This window comes from Mixophyes fleayi, chromosome 5 (genome assembly GCF_038048845.1).
Source record: "Mixophyes fleayi isolate aMixFle1 chromosome 5, aMixFle1.hap1, whole genome shotgun sequence".
Lineage (NCBI taxonomy): Eukaryota > Metazoa > Chordata > Amphibia > Anura > Limnodynastidae > Mixophyes > Mixophyes fleayi.
Window position 1 is genome coordinate 42,151,459 of NC_134406.1, and position 21,323 is coordinate 42,172,781.

The window sequence follows — 21,323 nt, forward strand, 5'->3', positions numbered from 1 at the left end:
ACACGCTTGCTGAAGACAAAGCTATCAGTAAATATTGGCTTCCTAACAGTAATACTATGCATGGCTGAAAAAGTAGCAATCCAGGGGTGGGCAGAAAGGTGATATTAGCATCTCTAATGACAATAAAAAATGTACATACTGTCATACTGTACATTTTATATGTCTAGCCAGTTTAGATAAAAATCATTACTTATGTGTTTGAATTTTTTTTAGCTACATCCCTTATTTTCAGCAATTATGTAGCGTTCTTTGTTCAGATGTCCTTTGGCAACATTAAAACTCAAAATAAATATACATTATTACAAAATAAACATAAAATAAATGTTGATATTCACTTGGCATCAACTTTATGTCCAAGCAGGTCTCCTTTAGACATACAGCACCCACCCAAATGTTTACTGAGGTGCCTTCCAGAAAAACAATGTGTAAGGTCGGTGACACACAAAAAAAAAGAAGATTAAATCTGACATTTCCACTTGTTCACACTTGTGATGTCAAATCTGGGTCACGTGACTGCTTATCCACGTGGGACTAGCACCAATGGAAAGCTGCACATATGGTGAGACTGGAAAATGATGCAGCAAAGCATGCAGTGACAGGCAGCCTAGGGGGCATAGAGTGCAGCTGACTGCATGACACTGCTTAGTGCTGCAGGAGAGGGTGCAGTGCATGGCACTGCGTCTTTAAGGTGCACTGTCTATGTGTGTATGACTGGGAGCCCCTCCCTTCTCCTCACTGGAAAGAGCAGCTCTCATAGAATGATCTGCAAACCTGCCAGGGTGGGCTGCCCGTCTGCTTTGTGTGCTCCATGCAAATAGAGCTGGCCTGATGTACTGCAGCCCGCTCCCTAAGTGAGCACAGGAGAGTGACAGGAAAGAGGGGATCACAGAGGAGCCCGAACACCTTGATATTTAGCACCGAGCAAAGACACAGAACAGGGAGGAGGAGGAGAGAGAGCAAATCAGTGCGTTTCCTCTGCAAACCCCTCATGCCTGGCTGAAGAGAGCCTGACAAAGACAGAGCTGGGGGAAGACTGAGTGCTGCTTCCTTGCACCCCAATATACCGCTGGAGAATGGCGGATCGCAGCCTGGACAGCGTGTCCCTTCCCCTAGAGGTGAGAGCCAGGCTGGCCGAGTTGGAACTGGAGCTGTCTGAAGGTAAAAGCGTTGTACATCCTCTTATGTGTGTCCTATGTACCCCCTAATCCTGGAGTGTGGGGGGGCTGCGGGTTTCTGAGTCTTGCTCTGGTTTCCCCAGTCACTAATGTTACCGCAGAGGGGGCTCAGGATCCCTCCATAGCATCCTCTGTTGCTGAGAAGGGGAATGTTTAACCCGTTAGCTGCCTCAGGGCATGGCTTCTCTCCCAATACCACTCTGGAGAGGGGAGGGAGTAGGGGGGGTGCTAACCCGTTAGCTACCTCATGGCATCAGCGGATGAGTCGCTTATCCCATCTTATGTTCCTCTACATTAACCCCTTCCTGCATTAGCACATTGATTGGCGAACTGTCATTCCTTTTGGGATTCGGGGTGTTTAATATTGTTTTACATCCTGGTGTCCTAATGGTTAAATGATGGGATTCGTGCTCTAGCTGTCATCAGGGCCAGATCCCTCTACATTTCCTCCATTTGGAATAGCACGCTGGTTGCCAGGGAGAATCTGCAAAGCATCGCACAGATAAATGCTGATATCTGTCATCGTAGCCTCCCCATGCAGCAGCATGACATCGGTGATAGATGGGCGCTATGGTTCTAAAATAATATCCCAAATGCCCAAGGTTCTGCTCTTTGTGCGGGGAGGGAGAAGCTTCTCCCAGCAGCTGGGTTGCATTTGTTGAAATGCAGTCTCCTCACACTTGTGTTGCATTTAGACTGGCATGTCAATGTTCTGTAGATAGTGGAAAATATTCCAGGCTCAGACCCTACATGTCCTAAAAATATCATTTACAGCCAGCACAATGTCATTTGGCTCCATTCTGTCCAACACGACAGGAACTGTGACAGCAGCTTTTTTTTTTTCTTCTGAACTCATTTCTTTCTATGATTTTGTGTCGAGTGTATTTTTTTTTTCTCTTTTGTTCATGTGGTGTTTTCAGTAAGCAAACAGTGTCTTCATTTTCATTCTGTTAGCATGCCCCAATAACTGGGAAAAATGGGGTGCACAAGCGTCTGGATCATTTGTATACAATGGCATAAATGCAGTGATTTCACAGTGTCATTTCTGAAGTGTATGACTAATGGTGGGAAAAAAAATGGCATTTATTTGTGACTTACCCTTTTGTCTCTGTCCCAGACTTTGCCTCACTAAGTTGGCTTTGTGTCCCTGTAAATATACCTTGATAACAGGTTGCATGTTTTTGGCAACAACAATGGAAAAAGCTCCACAAATGAGTGAAAATAAATAAATACCTGTAATAAATTATATTTAAAAGTCTAAAACTATTGCTGTCATCACCATGGCAACCATGCTTGCAGCATCTCCATTTAGAGAGAAGCCATCTTTATACAGTTAAACGCCAACCTGTTTAGCTTTCAGTTATCCTTGGCTACATCTATTGTTTTCAATACAAACTAGAGATGCTGAAGATCTTTTTGTCTAAATTACAAATGGTGTTTATATCCCTTGCATTTTTGTAGAGTGAATTAACCCTTCCATGCATTCACCTGTTGTTGGAAAAATGAAAAATATTAGAACATAAATAAGGGCAATGGCAGGGTTCTTGGCCTACTTGTGGTTTATAAAATACATAATTCTACAATGCTTTTTAAGTAGAAAAGTGGATTAGGCTGTTGTAGCAGCATGTACCAGACTTAAGTAATTAGGCTATATAATCACCCACCTATTGGAAGGTGGTTACTACATATTGTGTAATCCTGTCCAATGTTTTAAGATTCTCCTTTTTGTGTTCTATTCATATTAGGTTTAACTGCATTGTCACCTTTCAGTAGCAAATAATTTTTGCTGTATGTGTATTAAATTGAACTAGAATATTGTGAAAGGTGAAGTACTGATGCGGAATATCATTGATGACTCGTTCACACCTATCTGCTGTTGATGCGCTTTTTACCTGCTAACTAATGTCTAAAAAGCACATAAAGTAAAGGTTGAATGGTTTGTGTGTTCATTACAGTAGACTTTATAAAAGTGCAACCCATGAAAAGCATGTTCCAAAAGCATCACCAAATGGTGCATTAGTTTTCGTGTGTTTTTACCTATTTTCCCAGGTTATATGTGTGAACGAGCCATACAAATAGGGGGGGCTCAAGGCATACAACACAGGTCTTGAGCTTACAGTGATTTAATTGCATGCGGGTGTTTTCATTTAACTATATTTAGTGGACATGTTTTAGTATGTTTTTATAGATTTTATGCTTGGGCCTAGAAAAATAATAATATTGGTAGGCCTGATGTTTTTCATTTTTTTTGTATTCTGTTTTAAACTGCACTGTGTCAATATTTTATGGTTGAGAGTAAAACCTTATCAATGGCAGCTGCAGTCACTGTGACTGTAAAACTCAAACCTTTGCCTCCTGTCCCGGTGATGTCACTCATTACTAGGTATTGGTCGGCTGTAGTCTTATGCTGGTCCCGCCTACAAAATGGCTGCCTTCATTGTGTATTGGTGACAGGGGCACCTTAAGGAAAACAGTTTTAGAAAAAAACGCACACACATGATTCTCTTCTATTATCTGTTGACTGTGCAAACATCTTATCTCATCCACTATGTGCTTATCTAATGGAGAGTCATTGGTGAAATCTAGGAGTAAAGATGTGTATTTGATAGCAGCCATCTTATCACAGGGAAGTTAATCGTCCATAGTTTAGTAAACAGATGTAAGATGTTTGGCTGCTTGAAGTCGCTGTGCTTGTGCTATTGAAGAAACAGGGGCAGGGGTGTGATGAGATGTGAAATGCCAGTAATGTTTTTCTGTATTCGATACACAAATGGATATAGATGTACTCTTGTGTGATAAACCCAAGAAAACTGGTGTCATTCAATTGTTGTTGCAATGTTACAATGAATCCATTTGCTAATAATGCATTGCTGTATTGACAAACCCATGTTTTTATTCATAAGCTGAAATGAAACTTTATATATTGTACTTTATAAGGCACTGAGGGGTGTAGCTGATGACAGTTCTCACACAAGCCAGCAGTATTTATTGTTATGCAAAAGTCCTTCCCTACCCCAAGAAGACTTGATGATATTTTGAAATCCAAACGATATATGCAGCCAGGACCAAAACAAAACAAGACACCCTGTTCTGCTTAATTCTGGTCATTTAAAATTCCACTTTTCAATGTAAGGGGGAAGAAAAAAGCACCATCTCTCCCAAAAAAAGACATTTGGTAACTATGCCAGCATTCTAAGCTGACAAACAGAAAAAAAAGCGGTCGTGGACTACAGTTGATTTGTAGTAGAATAGCACATAGACTTCTCTGGGGCCTCTCTGGGTAACTGGAGTGTTCACCCTGGAAGTGTATGTGAAGAGTGTTGCAGGCTTAAGTGTAGCTTATAGGATCATCAGCTGTCACTATTGGGACTGTCTATGTGAAGACTTGAATTTGTTACTGCATCTAATTGTATCATTTAACTTTTAAACGTCAATTCCAGAGGATAGACTTAGAATCTGCCTGTTATCTGAAGACTGTTGTCTGTCTAAACATTTGACTTTGACCCAAACCCCCCTTCTACTCCCTCTTGACCATAAATAGACACCCTGGACCTCCAGGTCACAAGGATTTTGTTTGCTCTAGGAGGAGAATAAGACTCAAGATTTCATTTTTATCAATTCCCCCCTTTTCTTGTAACGGTTTTTAAAGGGCTCTCTGCCAAGAAAGTGAATTCAGCTCATGTTGGAACTGTCAGCAGCTGGGAGGAGCTTACGATGTTGACATTGTATTCTTCATTTAACACTTAAAAATTGGTGGGGATTACGGATCTTGGCCAGCAGCCATGACCATACTCCACTTGTTTCACCCCTCCTTACTTTAACCTGTTGTCAAACTCATGTGGACAGCTTATATGTCATCCTTTTGTTTAAAACTGCATCGTATCTTCTCTGTGTAGTAAGTTAGCTTGGTGCATTTAAGTTCTTACATTCTAGATTTCTGTCCTATGCATATTTATTTATAATGGTTCACAAATAATTTTTTTTTTTTTTTTTTGCCAAACATGTTTTAACCCCTGGCTGCTGGTGTGATTATCATCCCAAGGCTGTGGTTCATTTTTATTACCCAACCATCGCATCATTGGAAATGTTATTTAATAAGAGTGAAAAATACTACAGCTCTTTTTGGAAAAAAACAAAAATAAGTCCTGCAAATGACTCTGTAGAGGTTGGCTGGGAAAGTTGGACTCCAAAATAGCATAGGAGCCAAGTGTTGGGCAGCCCAACCAATAGCCTATTTTTGAGCTTCTATAGATTTTGAAATCCCATGTTATCTATCTGATTTGTAAACAACGTAATATATACAAGTGACCATGTTTTAACTTCTTCTTTAAGGTTAGGACTTATACCTTTTGTTCAACTTTAGTTCTATGGGGCAAATGACTTTGGGCTAGATTTACTAAGCTGCGGGTTTGAAAAAGTGGGGATGTTACCTATAGCAACTAATCAGATTCTAGCTGTCATTTTGTAGAATGTACTAAATAAATGAAAGGTAGAATCTGATTGGTTGCTATAGGCAACATCCCCACTTTTTCAAACTCGCAGCTTAGTAAATCTAGCCCCATGTCTTGATAAAGATTTTAGCATTGCTCTGAAAATACTTTTGTGTATTGAATTGCAAGTGCCTTAATATTTACTGGTTATAAACTTTTATGTTCAGTGATAAGTAACCTAATACACTTTAGGGGGTGCATTGGTGGCCCTAGACATGCTGCCCATCACTGATCTAGAATATGTTTGTTTTTTGGGGGGACTTTTCTACTGCATGTGAAGAAGGACATTTGCAGGGGTTGCATTTTTTTTCTCATAGGGATTAATAATCCATAGTGTGCTGACGACCCTCCTCCTTGCACTAGAAATATAATCACCCATGCGCACCACAGTCCTAGGAGTCATTTTTGCTTGTGTACTAACCTACATGAACTTTGTGTGTGTTCTAATTTTTTTCACTTTATGATTGGTATTGTACTTCTAAGACCTTGTTCTATAATCACCAGTGAGACTGTCTTGTCCTGATAACATGGACATAGTTTAAAGTAAGGAGCCTGACTGTCTCTCAGCTGCTGAAGAGTATGTGTGTACATTTAGTGGAACATATAGTGGGAATACCAGAGGCTATCCTGTATTGCATCACTAATCCATTTTTAACATACTGCAGATGTAAACTATAACTCGCATATAGATTTCACCAGTGTGGAAGCTGCATGATCAGTGACCAAAACTATGTAACAATTAAGTGAATTCATGTGTCTGAAGCTTATACAAGAATTTGTAAATTGTGTTGGCTTTAAGTTACATTGATGGTTTCTTACAGTCCGTTCGGGTAGACACTTTGGCGTGGATCTACCTATATGTCAAAGGAATTAATGGTTATGTGCCAAAGCAAACACCCTTCCCCTACACAGGATACCTTATGCCCTTCAGCTGTTCTGAAACTACAACTAACAGGTTTTTGCTGAGCACAATTTCTTTACTTGTTTGTTGCTTTTTTTTCTTTATTTTGTTCTTCACTTTTTGCCTTTGAAATGTGTGCAATACATATTGGAGACAGTAAATGCTATCGGTTATCTGTGATGATCAGCCTTTCTTCAGTGATGGCATTTTTGAAATGACATTATACTCTATTAGTAGATAAAATACAAACTTCTAATTTTTAGTCTGACTGGATAGCTCCCAGGAGCCAGGTAGTCAATAGATCTAACTGCTGGCATTTTACACTTGGAGGTCATTTATTTTGCGTGCAACAGATGCGAATCTTCTATGGCTCCTTAACACTTCCAGTTGGCTCATAGATTTGACTGAGTGGCTTCTGATTTCTAGATTATTTTGTCTTCCCCTGTTTAAGATTCCATCCGCTGCCTCCTATTGGCCAGCTGCTTGTCAGTCATGTTTCACACAAGCCGTTCTGCACACATGTATTAAAACATGTTTATAAGAGATTCTGCTTTAAACATTAGGATAATCTACTTTACCGAAATATGTAACCACAAAAAAAATAAAATCATTGAAAACCGTTACCATAGGCATTTCAGGCTTGACTGTTTCTTTTCAAATGGGGGAAACAAAGAATTGGCAGCATTTTTGCTTCACATTTGGTGAATTCTAAAAAAAGGTGTTAATGGAAAATACTTTAGATGGATGGTTTTGGCTGATGATGCTCTCGCTGTGGTTGCAGTTAGTTTGAGCTTGCCAGGGTGTTTCCTGAAATTGTCTGGGAGTTTTTCCGCTAACTGGGCAGCTGATCAGCTGAGGCTTCTTTGGGCTGATGCAATGTGAATGCCACACTGAGCAGACGTCTGCCGTGCTTAAAAGAATACTGGAATCGAAACCACAGTATGGTTTTGAAGCAGGGGAAGCAATGAGACTGTTGCTTAATTAAACAAATAATTTGATTCCTGCATGCTGGAGAGTAGATAGTCCTTAACTGACAATACTATAGACCCCATAGCATTTTTCAGTGGGACACAACTTTTTTTTATTATACATGTTTACTAATTAACAATATAATTAGTTGTGTGACAATTTCATGTAGACAAGAGGGTGTGTTAAAATTGCTTTGATCAATTTACAGCAGTAGGAGGTAGCAAAAGCGAAGTCGAATAAGTGATTTTTAAATTTTATCATTTGGGAGAATGAACAAGAAAACTGTAAGAGTTTTCCTTTTAGAATGTCATCTAATGCTCTTACTGTTAGGTATGTGATTTGCGAATAGACTCCAGACATTAAAAACTTACTGGTGAGTTGTGTACACGTGACAGATTATGACAAAACAGCATTTACCTTGTGTCTCGCCCATTTTGTAAGTTCTCATAGACCGCATCATTGTCACCCTTTTGCTTGTACTAGTATGTAGTGTCTATGCACAATTCTAAATAGAATGTTGACGTTCTACAGGCACTGTCCAATAAAACTTGTTGCTGTGATTTTGGTCTATGAAAGTGGCATCAGAGAGTACAACTGCCTTAGCTTCCCATGCCAACCTGTTCAATCCACATACGAGTGGTTGGCATGTGCCACCAGTACTGAATTGGTTTGGATCTTGTAGGAGATTGCAACCTGACAACTGAATGTATTGCAATTTTTTTGTACAATGAATTAAACTGTATATAGTTTGCTGTGTGATATAAACAAGTTTTGTTTATTTATTTTTTTTAAAAAAATCTTCTCCATTTTTGTAGATTGTTGTGTAAATAAAGCTGAAAGCCTTAATACTGTTGTTCAATTTATTGAACAAATGAAAACCGTTTAAGAACAGAAAGTTTGAATTTATATCATTTCCACAGCTTTTAATAATGGAATCAATGTATTCATGTGACCTTGAATATCACATTATTTTTGGGGCAAAGAGCACAGTACTTGACATTTTGATACAGGAAAAGAAGTGCATCTACATAAGCTTTGAGCTTGGTTGGGGACATACATCTATGACCTGTACACACCACAGGTCTTTCATCTTGTTCAAGTTCACCTTTTAAATGGTTTGGAACTTTCTGGGTAATGAGCTTCCACATAAGAGTTTGCATACTATATAGTCTCAATGTTGGAGTACCATGAATATGGATAAGAACAAATACAAGCAACATAGCATCGTCCAGTTGAAATAGAGAATAAGCGGTATGTGAAAAGTTACAGCTATGTGCGTGACCAAACATAGCATCACATAGCATAGCATCATAGCACTCACACATTTCAGCAATAGGCCTGACAATGGATGTACAAGGTAGACGGGCAGTGGACAAACATAGGACAGAAGGTAGAGAGGTGGAGACACAGTAGGAGCCAATGGGACACGAGTGGAACATGGTGGATGGAGTGGTCCTTAGGGTCTAAGAGGGTGTTGGGGTAACCAAGCGCGAAGAGGTGTGTTTTAAGGTAGTGCTTGAAGGATTGTGAGTTGTACATGTAGAGACACGGGGAAAGGAGAGGGTTAAATTTAATGTGCAAATTATTTTTGCCAGGATTTGCGTCTTTTCAGTCCTAAAATACACTTTTCAAACATAAGAGGTTGAAACAATACTAACAAAATGTTTTCTCACAGATTATTATCTGACAAGCATTAAAACTGGATAAACCGTAATACAGACAGTGGTGTTTATCATGTAAACATGCTCTAAAGGGCTGTCTTTGTTTTTGTACTTTTTCTGTTGTATGGATTTTGCCGCCTTTATCAATATTTGTCAGAAGAAAGTTGCATATATCTTCTTGTCCCCATTTTACTTTCTTTCACCATCTGATCATTTGTTTGTTGGCATTGTCGATGGCATATTGGTGTCAACATAATACCAGCCGAACTGGCAGCTGTATGTAGCTCCTCGTTTGGCTCCAGTGAGAGATGCAGTTCATGTTTAATTCCCTCCTTGTTGTCACTGCATTTTCCTCATTATATATCGGAAATGGCCTTGGATAGGACAATAGCAGGGGGCCGTGCAGCTAGCATGGTTGGTTAGAATTGTCTATTGATAATGATTTTACCCATGTGGAGATGTCTGGTACTAGGATATCAGAGCCCCACATATGTTACTGACCATATCTATTCTCTTATGCTAGCTGTTGAGGATTGATGGCTGACAATATGCCAAAATCCACTTTGAGAATGTGTGGGGGTTTTTTTGGGTGGGGGGGTGATGGGTTTGTTTTTTGTCTGACTTTGGCTCCAAAATCACAATAGGTGTGACAGATCCCTACCACTGACAGGTTGTAAATTGTTAAATGGTGGACTCATATCATCATCATCATCAGTTGTTTATATAGCACCACTAATTCCGCAAAGCTGCGCAGAGAACTCATTCACATCATGTCCTTATCTGTGTGGAGTTTGTATGTTCTCGCTGTGTTTGCGTGGGTTTCCTCCGGGTGCTCCGGTTTCCTCCCACACGCCAAAAACATACTTGTAGGTTAATTGGCTGCTATCTAAATTGACCCTAGTCTCTCCCTCTCTGTCTGTCTGTGTGTGAGTGTGTGTGTGTCTATATTAGGGAATTTAGACTGTAAGCCCCAATGGGGGCAGGGACTGATGTGAATGAGTTCTCTGTACAGCGCTGCGGAATTAGTGGCGCTATATAAATAAATGATGATGATTAGTCCCTGCCCCATTGGAGCTTTCTAAATTCCCTAACACACACACATGAGTGAATTATAATAGCGGCCAATTAACCCTGATTGCACTACACTGACTGCTTACACTAAAATCTCTGCAGGAAAAAAATAACTCCCCCCTCCTGTTTTTGTTTAAAAAAACAATCTAGCTTTATAAAAGTTTTTAGCCACACAAACTTTACAAACCAAAATGGTTGTGGAAGTTTCTGATGAGAACCTGTTTAATAGGATTATTATTCATAAAGTGACATATTACGCAGCGCTGTACATTGAGGGGATCATGACATGACACAAACAAATTACATACTATGACATAAAACAGAAGGTAACGATGCCCCTGCCCAAATGAGCTTACAATCTGGGAAACACATGATACATAAGGTAGTAAAATAAAAGTGTTTGTGGCTGTCGGCCTCCAATAATAAAGCAGTCTTTGGGGACTGACATTTCTGACATTTACCAAGGAGACAGTGGAGATGACCAAAGGTCAAACCAATATGGTAAATACTTTTATTATGTCAGTGTCATTAGATTCTATATGTTGTTAGCAAATGGACTTCTCTTATTGGCACAGGCTTGGCAGTAAATAGATGAACATATTGATGCTGGCTTCTCTAAATTGTTTTCATGGAATAATTCACAAGTTGTTCCCCAGTTTACTGACTGGTCTGTAGTTTAGGCAGCAATGTCCGTATTCTCCTTGCTCCTCCTGACCAAGATTTTTATTTCACAGAGGCCAAGTTGTTAGCAAGATGTTGTCAGTGCAATGTGGGTGGGTGGGTAGGAGCGTTGGAGCGCAGGACATTGGGTGACTTGACAAATTTTATAAACACCAGGAACCCATGTAACTAAAGTTTGGGGATAGGGTATAACATGTAATGTTTCTCCCAAAACTGAATTTTCTGTTTTGGGTGGAGTTATTCTTCAACTACTTATTGAGTTAGTAACCTTTGGAAAAGAAGGCCCTTCAGGGAGATAAGGTATTAACTCCTCTACATAACCTGGTCACAATCTGCTCATGGAGAACAGCAAAGGATCATGTTTGTGTACCTTTTTTATTTATTTATTTTTATTTATTTTTTATTATTATTTTGTTTCTACTTTGTAGTTTTTAAGGGCTTTCAGCTCAATATTTGTTTCCCATCTTTGTATTTTTCTTAAGTAATTATTAAGGGATAATTGTTCGGAAAGGTGTAGTGTTATAATTTGCCTAGTTTTCAGTTTGCTTGCAGTGCTCACCATGCAGTAGAATTGTCATCATCATTTGTTTTCTCTTCCCATAAATTCCTTTATTTGCAGAGCGCTCCTGTCAATCTTATTGAGTCCTGATTATTCTCTCACAATATATTGTCTAGGGGTGTGCCCTACTGGCAAAGGATCTATGTGACATCATTGAGCAAGATATTTTGTTTAGGGTGTGGCCATAAAGAATTGACGATAAACAAACATTTAGTAGTCACAATTCATTGAGTTTCTCATATCCTGCACAAGACGAATAGCATAAAAATTACTTAAAATATATATTCCCTTGTTTTAGGCACAATTAAGCATATAAAACTCTAGAGGTTAAAGTCCTGTTTTATTGTTCAAGTACACTACCCATGTGGTGAGTCTGGAATCCAGTTTGGTTCTTTATCAATCAATGAAAGAGAGAACCTTAACTTGATCTTTAATTTGTGTAACATTAATTGGAATACACTACCTGTTTATATACAGGCATGCAGATATAGGACCTCAATCTAGAGTTGGCAGCAAGGCAAAAAAGGAGCAAATTTGCTACTTGGCAAAACCATGTTGCACTGCAGGGGAGGGGGGGGGGGTTACGTTTAAGATGTGTGGATAGATTTGGGGGGGGGGGGGGGGCTTGTCCAACTCTAATATGCAGTGTAAAAAGGAAAGCTGGCTGGTATTTGTGTCTAAATGAGTTACATACTGTTTAAAAAAATAAAAAATACAATTGTTTATCTGTAAAAACAAAAAGCAAATTTGCAGTTGTGCTTAGAACTGCGAACAGTACAGTACCAAGTATTGTTTTTTTTTACGTGTTTAAAACTCGCAAATTATTACATATTTAAGTGAAATGTAAAGTTTTTCATTTAATCTGCTCCTTAGAACAGATGTACAACTGTAGATGTTGGGTAGCTTTCTTAGTGTCTGGTGTCTTACTGCATAATTTGCCTCTCCCTCTTAGAGGCTCCTCTTGTGAGAGCGATAGTGTGTATTCAGAACTATGATTTCTCAACAAACTGTGATGGGTTGTACACAGAAACGGTGTGCAGTAGTATGGTAGAGATATTGAACTTAAACAACATGCACAATAGAGGACAAAGAGCAAACCTTGCTTAATGAAAGGGACGGGGTGTATTTGAATAGGTCCACTGCTTCTATTTACTCTTTGCTTTTCAGCCTTCTCCCGAGGATGCTCCTCTCGAGGCTCTGTCTGTGTTTGTTGACTTTTCCATTGAGTAAGGTAATGAGGTTGCTATTTGGGGGAAATAGAGTTTGCATGATAGACATTGTTTGTTCTCTCTTGATCCTTCTCTGTTCATTTGTTCCTTATTTTATAACGAATGCACAGTAACCCCAGGAGTGAGGGATTGGTTACTGCACAGCTGTGCAGGTTGTGCTCATTTCCACTATAACTCATTTGAGGAAATGTCATTTTATTTGCAAAATGTGGTGTTCCTTCTTCCCCTTTTGTCTTATGGGTCTTTTATTTGGATATTTATGTATGTGTCTCTTCATTGGTTCTCTTTATATCAATATACATTTTTGCATAATGTTAATTTGAGTGTCTTTTGTTCCTGTGGTGTGTTTTGTTAGTTTATTACAGTAAAACCAGCCATTCACAGGACCTTTGTCAGATTTGACATTACTCATATATATATATATATAAGTGTTTGACAGGTATACCGTTAACGTGTTTGGATGATAACCACATACACACACTAATGGGATTTAGTCGGAAGTCTTTTTGGGCCCGTGCACACAGTGATATGTGGCCAGTTGGGTCTGATTAGGCACATTAAAGGGACATTAACCTCAGCAATGTTCTGTATTTAACATATACATTTCCATGTGTTATGCAGAATTAGACATAGTTTTATGTTATTCCTGTGTGTGGGCTATTTTCTCAAACATGTCCAGACATGCCCACATCCCCAACAATGTCATACTTTCTCAACCCCCGATGATATCAAACCTATATCTTGACATTTGGACATTCCCTAAGACAAGCCTGGCCAACCTGTGGCTCTCCAAGTGTTGTGAAACTACAAGTCCCAGCATGCTCTGCCAGCTATCAGCTGGCTATTTACTGGCAAAGCATGCTGGGGCATGTAGTTGCACAACATCTCGAGTGCCACAGGTTGGCCAGGCCTGCCATAAGATATTGTATTTTGAGATGATTATCGCACCTCAATTAGAGTAAGCAAACAATGGAAGGGTAGTGATTAAAAAAATCCATCACAGAAACTAGGTAAAGTCTTCTAACAAGAATATTTGTATGCAATCATCCATTAATATGTAGGATTAAAGACCATTTAAGGTGAACAATCTATTGCCCTATTCTGAATAGAACAAGCCATTCAAATGGAAATTATTTATAATTTCTACGATAGATCATATGATTTTGATGTTTCTGTATTTGAGAAGAAGCGTACTACTTACATACTAGTGCACAAAGGAGATATTCTGATACAGTGAATCAGTGAGCCATAGGGCTAGATTTACTAAGCTGCGGGTTTGAAAAAGTGGGGATGTTGCCTATAGCAACCAATCAGATTCTAGCTGTCATTTTGTAGAATGTACTAAAAAAATGAAATCTGATTGGTTGCTATAGGCAACATCCCCACTTTTTCAAACCCGCAGCTTAGTAAATCTAGCCCATAGTGCGCAATCTGCCACAAAGCCGCAACGCAAAGTGCTTCATCTGTGGATCACAAATACATTTGTTGAGGAAGAGGATGTATGAGATGTTTGTGTGTGTGCCTATTGCATGCACTTTGTTTTCTGAAATGTAGAGTGATTGCTCTTTAGTACTGTGGAGCTAAATTGATTTTCTGCTATGTATAGTGTATGCAATATTTTGTTTATGGAAATCTATATTTGGGATTTACAATTTTTCCTAATCAATTGAATGTAGAATGGGTTTGTATAGCTGTCCTCTTGTGTGATCTGTGGGGTACATGTGTATTATCCATAACTTTGTGCGCCAGCTAAATTACCAAAAGCAATGATTGCTATTGTTATAGATTCTGTTTGATGCTTTTTGATATCAGCCGTTCAGTATAGTGAAATAACTGTTTTTAAAAAAAATTAAAATGCAATATTTTGCGTAAACTTCCCTAGTCACGTGGCTGTGTCTCTGCAAGTTGTCGTCTCTGCCTAGAAGTGGAACACCAGCAGAAATAGACCTCAGTTCTGCATGCATTGTTTTTGAGTTGTGTAGCTGTATATATTAAATTGTGACCTGTTGAGACTCTACATGATTCTTATTAGCTGCAAGTCAGCCAATCCTCTCGATGTTTGACAGCTGAGATAAGGAGCTGTATGAAGGTTCGGAACAAGGCCTCTAAGTACTGTATGAAAGAAAAAAAAAAAAACCATGGTATTTAGGCAAATGCATTCAAATGAGAGTGACACCGTGGGCTTATCCATCAGAATAAATCATATTACAGCTGTGTAACTGGAGATAAGGATATAACACCTTCCAATTGGCATATTAAACAGCTACATGTAAGAAGGTCTTGCTCCATGAGTGGATTTAAAGGGGAAACCACATAATAGGTCACTGTGTCATTAATTCTGGGTTCCTATGATTCTCTATTTTGCAAACTTATTATGTGCTACTGAGATACTGTGGAAAGGGTTAGAAAAACTAGTTGAGGCTCAAGCAACCTGCGGCTGTCCAGCTGGTTGGCATTACATTCCAGCCACTAGCTCACAGGATTTGACTGGGATTTGTAGTTCCACAGGTTGTTTGCATCTGCCCCCAAAACAAAACCCCTGCCACTGTGCTTCGGGAAGACATTAGAAAAGGTCATTTCTGAAGTCGCTTTCTTCACGTAACCTTAGTGATATTATTATTTTTTATTTTTTTTTATGTGCATTTTATTATTTTTGCACTTTTAAAGGTTTGGGCCCTTGACTATGTAAGGCTAGTTGCCTTCAATGCTGGGTGTGGGGGACAAAATGTTTTCCTATTAACCTGTGCTTGCTTTGCTTACCTGTAGCGCTGCTTTCACAGGCTTTTGTGCATGCAATTACATGTAGTAAGTGATTAGGAGAAGGATTATGGTCAGGGTGAAACAGCCTGGTTTTGTAGAGTTACATGTTCTTTGCAGAATGCTTTGCATTAGATAATATGGTAATTATGCCACAGCGACTTGCTCTCCAATGATTACAGGCTGTGTATTTCGGTAAGATGAAAACACACTTATTATTGTTTTGTAAGATTAAATTCTGGTCTTCAGTCCCCTTTGGTAGGGGGGAAATATATACAGGTAAATTGTTGTTACTTTGAGGCCATCGCTGTACAGATTGCAGCTCCAGCCGGTAAATGGTTTGTGCAAATTAGTCTGGCACCTAGCCAATTGCTTCTTCCCAATGTGAGTTCTAGAACTCTGTAGGACTCCGTGAAGCAATGACATCTCTAAAAGCAACTTCATCCAGAAAGACACTAATAAAACAGTTATACCAGAAGGACACATATAAAAGCTGCTCATCCAGACATGACCTTAAAGAGATTTTGTATTATGTAGAAGAGTGATAAATATTTACAGTACTTTAGATATCATAGATGTGTCCATGCTGGAAAATGTTTAGCTTTGAAGTTTACTATGTTTGCAAATTTGTTTTAAACTAACTGCCTACACAGGTAGTCAGGTCTCCATCATGCTTTGGTCTGACTTTGGCGCCAAAATCACAATGTGTGTGCCAGTAAGCGGAACCATTCGACAACCACGCACTTAAAGGTTTCGGTCATTTAATGACTGCATTTGCAACATTTTGATTATTTCAGGTTTGCTGAATGTTTTAGGGTTTACACATGGACTGCTGTTTGTTTAATGTATGGCCAGCATCAAGGATCCAATGCATGGGCACATCCGACTGGCCGTCTGAGCCGCTAGACCTGTGTCCAATTTGGCCACACAAATCTATGCCTAAATCTGACAGGGCCATTTGACAGGGCTGAAGCTGATCCTACAGGACACAGTTGGAGCCATTGGTCGATGACCACACACACAATGTGACATAATAGCGGTCATTGTATGAACACATTTCCCAACAATTTCTGGCAACCTCTGAATGTTTCAGGTCATGTGTGTGTATATGTGTTGTTTTTCTTTTATTTTTGCCACTAGGAAAAAATAAGTTCCCAACAATATATTTGACAGTAATTTTTACAGATTTATTTTAATAGGAATGATTCTTTGGTTGTGTACTCTTGACTGACATGCTTATGTGTAGGATTGTTGAATGTATGCAGGCTTTTAACTGCAGTCAATTAAATGTATTTAATTCCAAGAATTGCCATTCCCCATAACCTCTGAAGAGCCTGACTTGTTACACAGTGCAGTTCAGTGCACACAGCCTCGTCCTCTCTATGGATTGACCTCGAGTAAGGGATGGAATAATAGTACCATTGTTCAAAACATTTCTTTCAAATACAGTCACTGCTACGTTTGATATATAGATGGGGCATTCCAGGGGAGTGGGGATTGTAGTGAAGACGCTATCTCTTCTCTAGTGCATTCCTCTACATCCAGTCTTTTCAGCGTTCCAGCAGAGTACAGCAAATAGCTGAAAAAGGCCATTTATTATTACTATCATCCTTTATTTGTGTATTGGCTGCATATTCTGCTTTTCAGTCAGAGAACATTATTCAGGCACATCCGGTAAAACTTACAATCTCTCTACCATAGGGACACAAATATACTAGGGCCAATTTTAGACCTCAGTGTGTGGCCTGCGGGAGGAAGGTGGAGTGATAGGAGGAGAACATACAAACAGGACCCTGGTTAGAATCGAACCCAACACCCAAGAGCTGTCAGGCAGCGTATTCACTACAGTGCAGCTGCTGCAGGACTCTAATATGGACACTGCCCAATGGAATATAAATGTAAGAAACATAGAGTGGAGTAAGATTTGCAGACAGAATTTTTGTATTTTAATAAAAATATATTATCTTGTGGCTATCTCTAAGTTGAATTAAATTAGGTTATTAATGTTATTGTTCAAAATCTTTGAAAAAGTCATGACAAATGACTGTTTATATCTCACAGCAGGGCTTTTACCATGTATGGCTGCCTGCCTTGGATAATAGTAGGGGAATGGGGATCCAATCATGCATATTGGGTATGGACACATCGGGCATCTTAAGCACTGGACCACCCACCAAACATCTCGCAACCAATCGCTGTCAGAGCAAGACAGCCCATGACCATGGATTCCATCCCGACCAGGCCCTATCTGTGCGGAGCTTGCATGTTCTCCCTGTGTTTGTGTGGGTTTCCTCCAAGCGCTCCGGTTTCCTTTCACAGAATAAAACATACTGGTAAGTTAATTGGATCCTGAAAAAAAAACCATAGACCCTAGCCTAAGCTCCGATGAGGTATGGACTGATGATTGAAAATATTTTCTGTTCAGCGCTATTGTAATCTGGCGGCACAATATAAATAAATAAAGCAACATTCTGTATTACTGCATGGTGAGTCTAGAAAAACTTTGGACAAAATAATGCAGAATTCAGGAACCAGTCTGTGATCTTCTAAGGAGCCACCAGGGCAGTAGTGCAATCATTTAGACCTTCAGAAATGATCCACTATAGTAAAACTAATTTCAGAACTGTAAATGTAACCTGGGTTGTATCAGTAATTCTATAGTTTGATATATGAGAGAGGTCTGGGAGGATTTAATAAAAAACAGAGTATGAAATTCATATGGATTCTGAATGCAGCTTGCATTTCACTTTAATTCCTGGATCATTCATGCAAGCTTTTATTTCTTTTTTTCCTTTTTTTTTTCTTTTCCATACCAACCATTCATATATAATTAAAACGATATGTTAAATCCAGTACAGAATCTGAAGCTGGAATTGTTCCACTAGGGGAGAGAAATATGCAAGTTATGTGGATGTGCACTTTTAACCTTCTGACTCCCAGAATGACCTGCACAAGGGTCTGAAAAAGAATTAATTAAAATCATTTTAAATCTGTTTAATTTGTTTGGTATCCCTGAAATAAAAACATTTTTTAACAAAATATCAAATCTTTTTATGACTGGGTCATAAGCCATTTGTTTTTGTTTTTTTTTTTTCAAGCTGTCGTGTTCGATAATTAAAAAAACAAACAAAAAAAAGCCATGGTCTGTATTTCAGTAATTGAAGCTAATTTAGTCACTGATGGCATGCAATTGGCATGCAATTGGATTAGATCACAGGGTTTGCTGTTACAGTAGACTTCCCAGCAATGTGTGGGCCCCAGGTCACATATTTAATGGATAGGTTTCAATTTTCAGCACAAAGAGAGGCATCTGAATGTATGCACATAATTTCTCTTTCCAAATGCTTTAGTTTTAATTGTTTAATAAATAGTGTTTCAGTGGAGTTGTTGCCTACACAAACTGGAGTCAACAGATTGTAACTTATTTCTCTATAATGTCACTGGTTTATTAGTTTAGCCCACAAAATGGCTGCCTTCACAGTGAATAGGTAACAAGTGCACGTCAAGATTCAATTCAGCGCAAAGTGTCTCCGGAACAGTCGGTGGAGACACATCGATGCGATGCTGGGGATGGAATATCTGCTCATTTTGCCATCGCGTCCCATAGAGATGCGCAGAAAATCGAGCAGAGATTCCTTACCGTAATGGGCGGAGATGTGTACAAGCTATTAGTTATTGTATCATTTACCAATAATCATTGTCTATGCGTTTTGTGTGGTTCCAAAGCACATAGCGATTTATTAGCGAAAGCATAACAATTAAATAAATAAGTACAGCCGATACATACGCCACTCTGTACTGCGCACTGCTGGATCCAGCTTAGTGATTCAATCCTGAAGTCTGTGGTCAAAGAGACTGCAAGCTGATTCCAGGGATATATATATATATATATATTATACATTATACATTTTGTGTTACAGTAAATACAATACAGATGACTTGGCATGTTTTCATAGGTTCACGCTTCAGGACAGTTTAGTATAGTGTAGTTAATAGGTCAGTTCAAACGACACCCTCCAAGGGTGGGGGTCAGCTCTCCAATCAGATGCATACCAATCTTCCCGCCTATAGCTAGTTCAAACTGGTCTATTTACATTGTACACACAATACCATTCTGATCACTAATTCCCTATATTCCATAACTAGCATACACGAAGTGCGATCTTATAGCTGATGGAACCGGATCACTAAGGATAAATAGAGGATTAGAATGACACCAAAAATGTTTCCTGTAACCTCAACCTTAGATCTCACTAAAGTGCATATAACATTATAATATTTAACTATAAACTAAATAACATCTGTCCATAAATGGCTGTGGGTTAGAACTATTATAAAATGAACTATGTACAAGTGAATGTGTAAGTGTATGCGTGCGTTATTTATCGTGCAATTGCGTCATGACACGTGGCGTATTGATAGCAATCGCACGGTAAAACAATATTAATCAATATACTTTCTTTCATCCTATTATTTGACTTTGACAAGATGGCGACTCGCTCCTACTTGATTCCCCTTCCCCCTCCTCGGAGTGTCTGTGAAAATAAGTTCAGTTTTGTTTGTCTAACCGGTCTGCATATATACATAATGTACAGGGATTAATTTACCATTTTGTGTAAGCCATGATTAAATCTGAGTGGGCATGAACAAGTACGGACCACTGCTGCAGGAGAGATTTTGGAGATGTTCATGCGAACTGAGACACAGGAAAGGTTATAAACTAGTGTATTCTTGCAAAAATTAGTAACACAACACTCCAATCCATAATTTGTGCTGCATATGTGTATATGGTGTGCGCAAATCCCTTCATTGGCTCCTGATCCGTTTCAGAATCCAGTTCAAGCTCCTTACCCTCACTTTCAAAGCCCTTACCTACACATCTCCCCCTTACACCTCTGACCTCCGCCTCAACTCACCTCTCATTACCTCCTCCCATGCTCGCTTCCAAGACTTCTGCTGTGCTGCCCTAATCTTTGGAACTCCCTACTCCATCTCGCTGGACTCTGCCCCAACCTTTAGTCCTACAAACGCTCACATTTTCAAGCTCTCCTATCCTACCATCTCCTCTTCCTCGTCTGTCATCTCCACCTTTTCCCAGTTGGTCCTACTGTCTCTCACCACCCTCTAGATTGTAATCAGTCACGGGCAGGGTCCTCTCTACCTATTGTCCCACGTCTGACTCCCTTGTTCGTCCTATTATGTCTTTTGCTGCACTCTGTGTTCCCATAGCATTACTCACACTCATCTGTGCTACTTATATGTATTACCTTATCTGTTTGTTACTTGCTTCTGTATCCGGCTCTACGGAATCTATGGTGCCTTATAAATTAAATAAATAAATAAAATTAATAATAATACTATGTGCAGCTTCATACATTACTCTTTACTCTTTATGACTGTCATGGTTTTCAGTATTCTGTATATTGAGCAAATGGAGAGCTCACCATTTGAAAATTAGATTGTGTTATATTTGATCTTATGTTGATCAGTTGAACAATTTGAGTAGAATAGAATGGGTTATTCTTTATTAATCTACAGTTCTATAAACCAGGTTTTTCACAGTCTGCTTATGAAGGTAGATTAATCATTTTGTGCTGTGCTATACATAGCTAGAGGTACAGTGTTTGTTGAGTCGTGAAGCACCAGACGTGTCACTATGGAAAGTCACACTGAGAAGAACACCCAGGGGAATAAAGACTCACTGCAAAGTGGCCGGCTTAGGAACAGCAGGGGGGACGCCAAGATTTGTTAGGTCATAAGGGAGTTCTGTTTCATTCGCAAGCAGGTAAATGCCGAGATTGCAACTGAGTGACCTCAATCTGTTCTTTCA

The 21,323-nt window shown here is 39.2% G+C and overlaps 1 protein-coding gene across 9 annotated transcripts in view; it reads left to right on the plus strand.

Annotated features, from left to right (window-relative positions):
• Positions 1-581: 581 nt before the first annotated feature.
• Positions 582-21,323, plus strand: part of DIP2C (disco interacting protein 2 homolog C) — a 382,732-nt gene continuing 361,990 nt past the window's right edge. For 6 of the 9 annotated variants that reach the window (XM_075212091.1, XM_075212093.1, XM_075212095.1 and 3 more), the window contains exon 1: positions 583-1,158. In XM_075212091.1, the coding sequence (XP_075068192.1) occupies positions 1,074-1,158 (85 nt within the window). In that variant the 5' untranslated portion in view covers positions 583-1,073. Of the gene's footprint in view, positions 1,159-21,323 lie in introns of all 9 variants that reach the window. The other 3 variants (XM_075212090.1, XM_075212092.1, XM_075212099.1) reach the window with 2 other exon arrangements.